This window comes from Falco naumanni, chromosome 1 (assembly GCF_017639655.2).
Source record: "Falco naumanni isolate bFalNau1 chromosome 1, bFalNau1.pat, whole genome shotgun sequence".
Lineage (NCBI taxonomy): Eukaryota > Metazoa > Chordata > Aves > Falconiformes > Falconidae > Falco > Falco naumanni.
The window spans coordinates 55,511,214-55,524,749 of record NC_054054.1 but is presented as its reverse complement, the minus strand read 5'-3'; the positions used below and the strand labels follow the sequence as shown (position 1 = coordinate 55,524,749).

The 13,536-nt window shown below is 35.5% G+C and overlaps 1 protein-coding gene across 4 annotated transcripts in view; it reads left to right on the top strand.

The window, feature by feature from the left end:
• Positions 1–13,536, top strand: part of ATP8A1 (ATPase phospholipid transporting 8A1) — a 118,072-nt gene that overhangs the window by 14,337 nt on the left and 90,199 nt on the right. For 2 of the 4 annotated variants that reach the window (XM_040594814.1, XM_040594833.1), the window contains exons 4-9: positions 1,022–1,120; positions 5,200–5,245; positions 7,090–7,130; positions 8,039–8,112; positions 12,667–12,736; positions 13,344–13,471. In XM_040594814.1, the coding sequence (XP_040450748.1) occupies positions 1,022–1,120; positions 5,200–5,245; positions 7,090–7,130; positions 8,039–8,112; positions 12,667–12,736; positions 13,344–13,471 (458 nt within the window). Of the gene's footprint in view, positions 1–1,021; positions 1,121–5,199; positions 5,246–7,089; positions 7,131–8,038; positions 8,113–10,703; positions 10,778–12,666; positions 12,737–13,343; positions 13,472–13,536 lie in introns of those variants that run through there. The other 2 variants (XM_040594824.1, XM_040594841.1) reach the window with 2 other exon arrangements.

The following is a 13,536-nucleotide window of genomic DNA, read 5'->3' as shown; positions in this document are numbered from 1 at the left end:
GGAGGAATGAAAGGGTAGGAGTAGCTGAAGTGGTAGATCCCTTTCCTTTGTAGCCAACACATAGGTGCTTGCCCAACAGTAACTTTTTGCCTGGTTTCCATTTAATTGCTTGAAAAATGTGGTCTAGAGTAACATGGAAAATAGATCTATATAGGTCTTACTCCAAGAAACATAGCATATGTACATATCATCCTGTTTTCTTCCAGAAGCACAATATGATGGTAGCAAAAAGAAATTTGTAGAATTCATAACTAACATTGGCTGTTTTTCAAAACACCTTATGGTAAATTGAGGATGTCTTCTAACTACATTGAGGCACCACTTATTAGTGTACTCTCTTCTTGCAGAGATCTCATTGTAGTCATATGTGCCGCATTGCCTATTTTAAGTCTGTTAAGGCAGCAATCCTCTCACCAATCAATGTTGCCATTAAGAACTCTAGTCAATATAAAGATAATTATGGATAACTATCCGCATATATCACATAAGTAGGTGCATCTTCTCAGCATTTACTTCACATACACATTTGCTTGCATCATCTGGGCCCATACCTGCTTAGCAAAAATGGGTTTCTTAAAATAGTCTGGCAGAAGACAGCTATTTGAAATTTGTCAAATAATAACTAGTGTAATACAAAATATATCTTAGATGTTAAAACTGAAAGGAAGTAAAAATACCTTGGACTTGTGTCCACTCTAACAAAAGTCTAAACTCAAAAAAATTAATTGTATTTGAATGTAATCAGAAACACAGAAAAGGAAGGTGAATATTCTCCAAACACTAAAACCTCTGAAAGTAATGCCACTGAATACTGTGCTGTTTAAAATGCAGATGGTTTATTGTATCAGCTGCTTTTGAACTGAAGACAATAACCTTCTCTTGGAAATAATCAGCACCATATTTAATAGTGAATCCAGTTGCCTTGTCTGTTTTTGCACAGAAAGTACTGCTTCTTGTATTAAAAATATGTTTCCAACCAGCAATGCAAACAAATTTTTTCTCTCTTTTTGTTTTTTAATAGCAAATACCAGATGTATCACCAACAGGCCGTTACACAACATTGGTCCCTCTCTTATTTATTTTAGCTGTAGCTGCAGTGAAGGAGATAATAGAAGATATTGTAAGTATTCTATAGCAATATTTTGTAAATAGCTTTCAAATTTTTCATAAATTATATTACAAAAAAATTGTTGAAGAATTCGGTACTGAACCATTCTTGCCTTCTGGATGCTTTCAGAAGATGAAATCTTTAGAATATGATGTTACGATTTGAAGTTTGTTTATATACAAGTGACAATAATATGGCAAAACAGTTATCTGTTACATTTATTGTATAGATTGTTTCTAGCATAGAAAAATAGTACAATTATATAGATTGTACTAGTTCTCAGTAGTGAAGTACAAGCATATTTTTAAAGTGTAAACTGGAGCTAAAGAGTCCACAGAACCCAGTCAGGTCCAGAATATTATCAATTTTCTCAGATAAGGGCTTCTCTAAAAGAAGACTTTGGAAGCTATTGAATTCATCTCAAGTGGAATCTATTTCAAAACCGAATAACCTATAAATATGTATTTGGTTAAAATATTTTTTTTTTTCTTCATGAGCAGGAGCAGAGTCCTTCACTCCGACTAATTATACTTGAGATAGATTTAAGATCAATCTGTGAATTATATACTAGACTAACATTTTATAAAATACCTCCATACCTGAAACTGGATGGATTTTTGTTTCACACCCAAGTAATTCCTGAACCTTTCTAAAAAATGTCTTTTAACTCTCTACTGGAATTATAATGTGACACTTTTAGTATGTTTAGAATAGTAATTTATTTTGTTTAATAAATTTCAGATGAATGAGTGCAGGTCATTGATGTGCCATTTTTAAAGTTTTAAAAATGGATTTTCTCCAGTTGTAAAATCCAGGTCCACATATCTGATGAATCTCTTCTATTTCTAAAGTCACATTCATGAAGTCCTTGGTTTCACTGTTGTGATTTTGCATGGTTTTGTAGACAGCAAGGGGAATAGGCCTTTTGCAGTTTTTCCCATTGTTCGAGCCCAGTGTGATTTACTATTAGTCTTTCATCTCTTGGTGCTAAGTGTGATATGCTGACATGTGATGGCCAGGAACAGACATGGAACATCTGTCCTTGGGCAGGTGCTCCCACCTATGCCAGGCTTTCCTTGGTGCTCTCCAGTCAGTGTTTGTGATAGTGGTTATTATGCTTTCTTCCTTCATGCGCTGAATGAAAAATTTAAAAGAGCTGGGATATTGTTATGGTGGAAGTGTCCATTCTGACTTCTTATATTTTATGGGTAGGGAAGGGAATTCTGGGCTCTGTTACACTTCCTACGAAAGATACTGGGGTTTTCTGGGTACCTCCCTGCCTGCTCCTCACTGAAAGCGTATGGTAGATCCCATCTCTCTAATTTGCATGGCATAGTTGAGTCTTTCAGTCAATGTCTTTTGTATCTAAGGAATTAGTCTTGATGATTTACCCACATCACTCTAGATGCCAAGAATTTCTTCATCTGTTCCTATTCTGTTCTAGTTCTGCAGATATGCTGTGTGGAGAACAAGAAGTTAGATACATCATAATGTGGCAGAGTGCCTTGTCTGCTAGAGGAGTAGTGTTCCCATTTTTTTATATTGTGGGCTGTTCTGCTTTTTGGCAAGGATTGTAGGTAGTATAGTCTTTCCCTTCACACAAATAGTATGCTTCCTGGGAGCATCAGATTTGTTGTGTTTGAGCAGAATTACTGTCTATGTACAGAAACTGCACAAATGATCAAGAGGAAGAGTGGTGAGCTGCAAAGAAGCTCTGAAATGGAGGGTGACTGGTGATGTGCTGCCTTTCTTGCTGATACAGTCAACTCAGCCGTCTTCTCAGTTACCTCTGTGAGTGGATGGTTGGCAAGATGTATTGGCACTCTGGATTGTATGAAGCTCGAGGGCCACAGAGTGGTCCTGCAAGAGGCAATGATGTTTCCGTTCAATGTTTTTGTTTTATTTTGCATTTCTAGTATTTGCTGCCTGATACTCAGCTTCTCCTTAAATGTCTTTGTTGCTTTCCCTGTACATAAACAAAATCTCTTTTAAAAAGAGCCATAAAATCAATTCACGTTCTTTCAGATATTTTTAACCATTCTGCTGTTAATGCTTACAGACTTACACCATCTGTCGGTGTCTAGGCAGATATAAAACTGAGGCTGCTGCTACTGTACAAAGTGTCCTTTTTAAAATTATCTCATCCACTTGCCTTTCTTTTGTGTCATTTGTTCCTACCATTTGCTCTTTGCAACTTGAAGTGCACAGTTTGGGGGCAGGGGGTAAGACAGGGAACAGGTCTCATGTTTTTTGCATGTATCAGCTAAAACAGTAATATCCTTATTACCAAATATTACAGAGATACCTAAAGGCAATTCAGATATGATTTTTCTTTCTGTAAGTTTATTGCCTCAGCATGTAGTTAATTCCTGCTGTACTTACTTGAAACTAAATTGAGATGAAGGAACTGATATAGGTGCTAATTTGAAGGCTCTGCGTGTGTTTATATATATAGCTGGTGGTAACTTGATTCATTTCTCACTTGCACAGCCGACGATAGTCCAAATAAAACAAATTGCTTTGTAGTCAAACAGGTATGAAATTCAATGTTGCCTGCTGCTTATATCATGCAGGAATATTTGGCTGACTGACAACTGTACCTTTTTTCCTGGGAAAGCTGACCACTTGCTACATAGTAAAATATTCAGTGTGCTTTCACTTAAACTTAAATTCTCATTATGTCTTAGTTTCTTTACACAGTGGCATATCTAAGATCTCCAGGAATGGTTATTCTTCATCTAATATCGAAACAAGATTAATCCACTTTTGAATGGGAACCTTATATATGGATATCAATAAATATACTTGCCAGAATAATACTTTAGCTCAAGAACCAAATGCTTCTTTTTCTGGAATGAAATCCCAAGCAGAAGATGTTAGCATAAGACATTGTGCATAAGCAGCATGTGTTTTCCATATATGCTTCAAAAGTGCTAGCAAAATTTGTGACATGCAGACTAGATTATCAGCTGTTCCCAATGATTTTCACCCATCATATCTCAGAAAGCAACTGACATTGAACTGTTACTTTTTGAGCTGGAGGAAATTCTCCCTGTGTGCAGATAAACACTTGCTTTGGTCAAGGTATTATACCTTCCCACTGATCAAAGGATATCTAACTGTAAAATAAGCCATCTTTTTGAAAGGAGAATTTGCTGATAATCTGTGAAAATCTAGTAAAAAATAATAACTAAGTCTTTGGAAAGTAATCAGGTGGCCTTTTAAGAGCTGCAAGCTCAAAGTCATACCAGTATTTTATTAGAAATAAATCTCTTACATAGCTTGACTTATTTTTTTTCTTTCAATTTACAAGATTGCTTCTGATTTTCTTTGTATTACAAAGGCATGAATTCTGTAGCCTTATTCAAAAAGATTACCTAAAACAGTTAGTTCTATTTAAGTTAATTTTCCAAGTCATGTTCTTGTTCAGGAAGAACTGAATTAATTACTCTTAAATACTGTGTTTAAACAGTAGTCTCCTAAGCCTTTTGTAGCTGAGTTTGATTGTACCTTGAAAATGCTGGTGGCTCGTAGCTGCATCAAAAGATTTCTGTCAAAAGGTTTCTCACAGCTATATTAGAATTGAGGGACATCGTGGCCTGTTCAGGGTGGAGGGTAGGGGGTGATGAATTTTGTTTCTGTTTGTCTTCGTTACTGTTGCTGAAGTCTACAGGCACTTGTGTGGAAGTGAAGTAGTATGTTTGTACAGTCGTTGCTTGACTTCAGATCTGTATGAGACACTTTTATGAGGAAAAGTTCCATGATTGCTCTAGTAGAATCATCACCCAGTTCCAGGAAAGGACAAAGTTATGGTACACAGATACCCTGCTTCCTTATATAAGGAACTTCTTTAAATTGCAGTTGGCCACGTGAGATGACTTTCTAGTACCACATGATTAGCCTGGAACTGGGTGTGACTTTGCTGGTGATCGTAACTATGCGAGTAATCCATAGTCCTGTTTAAAATGTTTTTTTAAATCAGTTCATTGAATTGAAGAGTGTGAGGGGGTAATACATGTGTGCGTTATCATAAGTGTGAAAGATTTATCATGTCAACAGAAGTCTTTAACCACTGTGCATTTTTAATTTAGAAAAGGCATAAAGCTGATAATGCGGTGAACAAGAAACAAATTCAAGGTGAGAAATTTTTTAAGCCTATTAATTGTGGGTTTGGGGGGATTGTTTTTTGAATTCTTTGCCAATAGTAGTAATGTAACTGAAGTGTTGACAGGTAATTGAGTGGGAAATTGCTTATGTAGATTACCTCAAAATTTGGAATTTCAGGTGTCTCAGCGTGTTTTCATGAGTCTGAGTTGTCATCTGTGAGCTGGTTTTAACCAGCTAAACCATCAGGAAACAAATCCAGAAAGAAAAGCTGACCTTCCATTTAGTGGGTTAAACTGGCTCATCAGAGGGCCCAACAAACACCAGAGGCAGCAGTGGGGACAAGGGCAGAGCAGGACCTTCCCTTTGCAGGGGTAATACTGTGTCAGGTCAGCTTGGCTGCATGTGAAACAGCCTTGGGATGTATTTCAGCACTGCAAATGCTTCTGCAGCCTGAGAATTTTCAGTTCTCATCAGTTCTTTCATCTGGTTGATACAGTGGCCCTACAAACAGTATTGCTAATGCAAGGGGATGGAATTAGGTACTTGGTGACACAGTTAGCAAATGTCTTGGGTTCCTTAGGACAGTATTACAACCAGTCCTCACTCTGGATCTGTAGTTATACCAGTGAAGGGAAATGGTTTGTCAAAATAAATTCTGTGTAATGATCATCTGATTCGTGAGACAGTCATTAAAATATCTTGCTTGCTGTCTGAAGGGCAGACTTCTCCATTTACCATTGCCCTGGCATGTCAGCACTAATAAATGTGGAGGAAGGAAGGGTAAGAGAATTTCTCTCTTCCTAAAGAATTATTAAGCAGGTTAAATAATGACTCGCAGAAATCACTGAGATGTATGAGAAGAGGGATCAGTCTGGACAGAACCCCAAGGAAGACTTAGATGTAAAGGCCATATGTGTTCCCAGAATTTGATGCACTTTTTTGAAATCAGCACGTGCTTGCATAAGAGTGGGATCCCAATCAGGTACTTCAGATAAGCATCCTGATGGTTTGAAAGCTGGGAGACACAGTGAAAGAGAACAATCTCATGGAGCTAAGTACTGAGTCACAGCAAACTATTTCTTTTAATTTAATTTTATTTCTGCATGTCAATCTTCAGTAGTTTGGTAACTGATGCTAATAAAGAAAATTCACCTTAATTATCCCCTGAGAACACTTGAATTAAGTGAAAACACTTAATCTTGGCAATTAACTGGCCAACAAGGCATGGGTTTTGTATCTTAGTAGCAATACTTAATACTAGAGTAGCGGTGCATGCTTGCAATATTAATTGCTACTGATGGAGAAAATCTATACTAAATCTCATGCTAAATGGCACAGGCTGAATTTTGGGGATTTCCAGTGTGTTAATGGAGATATGAGAGAACCTTGGGATCATTGCAGTTATGTCAATAAGAACAGCTGAATCACAAACTTGCTGGTGACTTTTTATGAATCTTTTTTCTGTATGAACCTCATCAGTATTTGAAGTGAGAAAAAATTACTGAATTCACACGCACACACCTCCAATTTAATCTTTTTTATTTTGGAACCTTTTATTTCAATTACTCATTTATTTTAGAAGGTACCACATTGTTATACAATCTATATCAGATTTAATTGGTTCTCAAACTCTGTAAAATGTTCTGATTGGCTTTGTAATAAGATTCTGTAGTACAAAACCTGTTACACAGAGTATGTGCTGTATAATTGAAGTGCTTGACCTGAATTCATAGAAACAAGCATGCTGTAAAATATTGTGTAAATGAGCTGGCTCTGTATGGCTTTTCCTAAGGAATCTAACACATACCTATATACTGCAGTTAGATTGTACAACTGGAAAACTCTTTTTCTTGTTGTTTTTTTTTTTTCCCCAGTACTACGAAATGGTGCATGGGAGATTGTCCACTGGGAAAAGGTGTGTGTTTATATTGGTGACTTTTAGAGCATAATGCAGATTTAATATTTGCTTTATTTCTCCAAATAATTGTGATTGAAAAGAATTACCTGGTATGATGGGAAATGTATAATCTTTTATATTTTATTTTTTGTTTGTTAATACTTGTCTCTTAAAATCTACTTTTAAGTCAAGTCAGTTTTGGTGGCATTAGTCAAGCAAAACTGACATTAAATGGTAGTCTTTAAATTCAGTGAAAAATAACTTTAATAATATGATTGACTTGGGAGTATTCGTATATGGCAAAACTATACAGTTCCTAAGTATTATTTGCTGTGCCAAGGCAGAGACTTCTTTCTGGAAACTGACTTTATATATTTCCTGAACCTCTTTGGCTTAACCACGAGAACTTTAAAGGTTGTTATGCAGTATCAATTAGGAAGGGACTGTTAAAGGTAACTTTCAAGAACTAAATGTTATGCTGTTTTACCTAATCCCGTAGCTTTACTGGTTTCCGTACCTGAAAGCCTGAACAAAATTTGACCCACAGTAATTTGGAGGCAAGGTTCAGATGAAATTGGTTTATACCTTTGGAGAAGCAAGAATAAGGTATATAGCACGATGCAACAGAACTGTGATCTTAGGGGAGATTAATTTCTTTTTTAACTCAGTTTCAGTCGTCCAATAAAGTATTTTACAATAACTAGCAAAAGTAAAGAACTGCATTAGAGAAGGTCAGGATTAGGCCTATTCAGATTTCCAAAGAATTCCAGTGACCTTTTAGCACCTAATACCTATAGGCTTCTCTAAGTGTGTGAGTTTCTAACTGTCTTTCTAGTAAATTCAGCAGGTAAATATTTACTGTGCATAAAACAAAGGGATAACATATTTTGTCTGAGACCATTAACCGATTCCCAGTTTTCTTTCAGGTAGATGTTGGAGATGTAGTTATAATAAAAGGCAAAGAGTATATACCTGCTGACACTGTACTGCTCTCATCAAGGTAGAGATGCCCACTGATGCTTATAGTGTAGAGGCTGGTTTCTCTACCCTGCATTTATTTATTTATTTATTTGTGATTGCTCCAAGGAAATAAGGAATAAACAAAAATGCTGCTGTTCCGAAGTGTGGTCTTTTGTTCATTCAGGCATTTATCATTTAAGGCAGTGTTTCTTTAAACTGTGGCAGTTAGTTTTAAAATTACACTGGTGTTCAATTTAACCCTAAGAAAAACTTGGTATGTTATTTTGTTGTTGGATACAATACAAAAAAAAGGCTGATTCTATGTCTAAAAATTTGACCTCAACTGCCATATTTAACCAGGTTGGTTTTTTGATATGTACCTAATGAATTGCATCCTATAAATAAATTGAACTGGGTATATTACAGGGAACAGAAATGGTTTTTAATGGATATAGTTGCCAGTCTGATGGTTGAATCAGGAAAAAAAAGTGAACATAAGATGTGAACCATCAAATCAGCACTGTCTTTATAAGCTGAACATTCACTTCATTCTCTAATAAATACGAATAATTTTGGCACTGAAAGCAAGAGTTAATTTATAGCATATAATGCAGTGACTTTTTTTATGTGAACAATCAGAGGTTGTTTATCATCATTTCCTTGGACAGTTTTATTTAAGAAATCCACATCATGTGGAAGATGCACATTTTTCAACATCTATTTGATCAGGTCAATAGACAACGTATTATAAGAATTTTAAAATTTAAGATTATTTAAATATGATTAATTTTATTTTGATTTATTAATGTATGTTCACAATGCAATTTCTTTTTTTTTTTCTGGCACAAGTGGAAACATCATTGTTAGGTATAAACCCTCTGTGATCCCACTGAAATCAATTAATCCACTCAAACATACAATTAATAAGATTAGGATCTTAGGCATTTCTGTGACAGACAGTGGTATAGACTGGTACATTGTTTATTCCATCTTCCATTATATCTTAAAATTAAGTGTAGCAGTTTCTGAAACACTTCTACTAAATTATTATTGTGTAAAGTAGTTGCCAGATAATACTGTAAATTTTCCCCACAGTCTGTCTTTAGTGCTAATGTTTGTTGTATCTTAGCTGTTTTTTGTATTGAATGTCCTCTATAAACCTTTTACTTCTGCACTTTTAGAAGCGTTTATAAATTTTATTGGTGTTTCTCCACCAAGATCTTCATAGGCAATACACCATGCAACAAGAACACTTGTTCTATTGGCATGATAATAGTTTCTGTCACACTAACCCTAGTGTTGTGTAGGCAAAACAGATTACATCCTCTCAGAGCAGCTTCTTTATAATCTTCCTGAGTAGGCTCCTGATTTGAGTCTTTGCCTAGATGTCGTTACTGTTTTGCCCTTGTGGATTTAGAGGATTCTTGCATCACAGTGTTCTCCAGTCGTAGTTTCCACGCAAAAATACCAACAGCCTGCAAAGCCTTCTTTCTGAGCCTTGTGCCCCCTGTAGGTATCCTACATCACATGTTGATAAATTGAAATAATAGTGAGCTGCTACTGGACTCAGTGGAACTGTTGTTACTTCTTTGTTTAGCCTCACTTTACAGCCCTTGTCAGAACACACTGTCCCAACTATAACCATTACTCACCTTGAATTTTCCTGTCGAGTTTTCATCTAGGGTTCAATTTGCAAAGGGGACTTCTTGAATCACGATTGCTTTTCTGGCCCCAGTCCAGGCATTTCTTCCAGATAAAACTTCCCTCTTAACTGTATTACTAGTGTCCTGTTGCATCCCTCCTAACAGGAGAGAACCTGTTGTTACTGCATTACTTCTAATTCTGCCTGCATACTAGCAAGTGCTTTCCTTCTCTACCTCTCATCTCCATGTATCTTGCATTCTCCAGGAAGACAGTCTCATTGATTTTTGCTTTCCAGGTGTTCACTGATGCCCAGTTAACATTTTAGTTTTCAATAGCAATGTGAGCCTGTGGGCCTGGTTTTAATTCACACTAACAATATTTGGTTCTTTTTACCAGCAGTTGCAGTTTCTGGAGAAAAAGAGGATCTTCATTATTTTTGGAAACTATAATCTCTTGCAGTGAGAAGGACACAAACATCTGAGATTTAATTCCATTTGGTTCTTCCTAGTTCAGTGTATATAGAAATTTAGAGCTGAAACAAAATACAAAATAATTTTCAGCATGTCTACATAGGAAAAGGTTCTTGTCACCTGACTTTTCAGAAAGATTGGTGGAAAATTTTTGTTGGGCTTTTATTTTTGTAATTCATGTACAGAGTGGCTAGAAACTTTGTCAGTTGAGAAGTAAGTGTTAACACTTTTTATTTTTCCTGTACAACGTCAACGTATTCTGCAGCTTAAAATTGGTGCCTTAAAGTAAAACGATCCACTTGAGTAAGAATGAAAATAACCTAGCTCTTTTCTTTCTGACCTGATTAAAATAGATTTTGAAAAAATTGCCATCAGACATTTTAATTAACATGTATTGTTTGTATAATAATTTCAAACTCTGTCTTTTTGTCTTTGTCCATTTGTTTTGGTTTGTTGGTTTTTTTTTTTCCTGTCACTTATTTTTCTGTTCTAATCATTTTCAAACTGGGATGTGTAGGTGGCAGTAGGGGAAGTAGTGAAAGTGACCAATGGGGAACATCTCCCAGCTGATCTCATCAGTCTGTCATCAAGGTTAGAATAAACTAGTTGCACAGGATACGTGTATGTGGGTCCTCATATACCAAATATGAAGAACACTGCTATGCTGACAGTCTTTGCTTTGCTGTTCACCTTTCTTCAACAAAACCCACACATGTAAATTAGAAGGGGTTCCTTTGATAAAAGTACAGATTATAAAAGTGTAAATACGTGATAACACTCCAAGAAATGAAAATTTCTTTGTCCTCTTTGTTTTTACACTATCCTCGTGAAATTTTATCAGACAAGTTGTCATTATATAAACACACAGTAAAACTCCAGTATAAATATGTGTTTAATTCCTTAGAGCAAATTAAGAAGAAGATACATGTTTATACCAACCCACTGTTTTCAGCAAAGAATATAGTTTCATGTTGGTAGGACTGGTAGAGGACCCTCTGCACAAACTTGGATGTTGCACAGTCTCTGCTGCATGCAGTGGCAAAAGCAGCGCTGTTCTTGTGTATTGTGACAAAATGCATGTTTCTTAGACACGTAAGCTTTATGCTGCTGTCTGCACTGTTACCGCACTTTGTTTTTCCCTAACAAATCAATGGGCCTGCCTTGATCTATCTGTAACTTACTTCAGAGGTCACTGCTATCTGCTACAGTAATTACAATTAAGCATGTGTTGCAATTCAGATGTCTTTGCTGCCTTAGTCTTTTACAAGTGCTTCACAAAAAATATTATTTGTTTTTTATTAACTGATAAAAATGCTAGAATTGTAATGTTTTGTACAGGTGATTCCATCCAAACAGTCTAAATAGAAGTTATTTATGTTTTTAGAAAAGTTTTGCCAAGAAAACGGTAGCCTGAAAGCAATTTATGATAATGATTTATCACATTTTAATGCTTTTGCTTTACAAAATTGGGTTAGAATAATAACTTCATCCTGCAATCTAAAACTAAGTCACCTATCAGTAGCCACTGTTTCATGAATAAAAAAAATTTTAAAAAGCACTTGATGCTTGCATTTCATGCTAGAAAGAAGGAAAATATTAGAAGCTTTAAAGTGGTGTAGAGGAGTAAACCTTTATTTTTTTAAGTTGTAAGGGGGTTTTATGACTCATTTGATCCTTTACAGGATCAAAACTTCTTTCTATTGTAGTTGTAAGTAATAGGTGCTCTGTCTTCATACCCAGAAAATGGGAGCTGACTGGAGTAATTCAGAAACCCTGACCTGTTAGACCTGTTCTTATTTACTATTTGCAGAAAAGTAATTTTGTCCTTTTGTATCTCTTTTTTTTCATAGTTGTTAGTTCTGTAATGATTGTAATATGATTTAAAGTCTAAAAGTATTTTACAAAGTATGGAATCGCTGCTGTGTCCCAGGCCAAAAAATTTTATTGGAAAAATTAAACGCAAGGATTCAGCCATTTATCAATACGTGTCAAATAGATGAACCATTCAAGTAGTAATGTTCTACATAAACTTAAAACTTTTAATTTGTAAAAAAGCTTCTTAAATTGCATAGAGGACATATTTAAAAAACTGTATGATGTTATCCATAATTTAGACTCTCTTTATAAGAGAACCATTTACAAGAAAACTTTTACATCTAAACTACTGCTGCCCACAGTAGTAGGCACTACAAACACACTATACTTGTGCCTGTATCTTAATTAATCTCATGTTAAAACACATAAAATTGCTGCTGTGTACAGCATTTTTAGCAGTGTTTCATCTAAGAATAGGTTTTGGCAAACTTTTCTGAAAATGTAACGTGCTGTTGTTCACAGGTTTGGCTGTAAATGTTCTAGTTCTGGAGATCTGATAAGAGAAAGAAAAACCTGATGGCATAAATAGGTATTAAAAGATTGCAGGAAATTCATGGATTTTGACATTATAATTTAAAATTAAGGATTTTTTTTTTTCTTAATAGTGAACCACAGGCTATGTGCTACATCGAAACATCTAACTTAGATGGTGAGACAAACTTAAAAATTCGACAGGTAGGAATTTAATTTTTTGAGAATATTACTAATATTATTTTCATCTATTATTGCTTATAAAAACATTTTATGACATTAATGGTTGTTTTAGAAGACTGAAAGTTTAGTAGTTTGAATAAAAAGCTGTGCATTATTGACATCATTAAAGTTTTTGTTCAATTAATCAAGTAGAAGGAGGTAATGGTTACTCCTAAGCCATGTTTTATGCTTTATGTTAGGGTTTTCCTTTGGGAAAATAGGTAGAAATATTAGTAGTTTGGGTATTGGTTTTGTTTTTAGAGGATAGGTGAGGGAGCAGCCCTGCAGAAAAAAGCTGATGGTGCCAGTATTATCCTTCAGGTGTAGGTAGGGAATAGCAGTCTCTATGCAGGGGTGTTCTTGCTGAGCTATATGATTGGTTATGCCCCTGTCTTCATGTTGGTTTAAGATACCAAAGTGACTTTTTCACTGTGTGTAACATCCAGTAGCATGACAGCAAAGTGTAGTAATCCCATTTTGCTACCATAGTGCAAGACTGGAAAACCAGTATCCCTGTCAGATTTACAATACATAGAATTATATAGTGGAAAGTGATTTTAATGTCATGACAAATGAATTTTTTTTACAGGGTTTGCCACTAACAGCAGACATAAAGGACATAGAAAGCTTGATGAGACTTTCAGGCAGAATTGAATGTGAGAGCCCAAACCGACACCTGTATGACTTTGTTGGAAACATCAGACTGGATGGGCATGGGTATGTAAATTCAAGGAAGATGATGTCAGGAGAGTCAGGCTATCAGTAGATAGATGTGTTGTTAA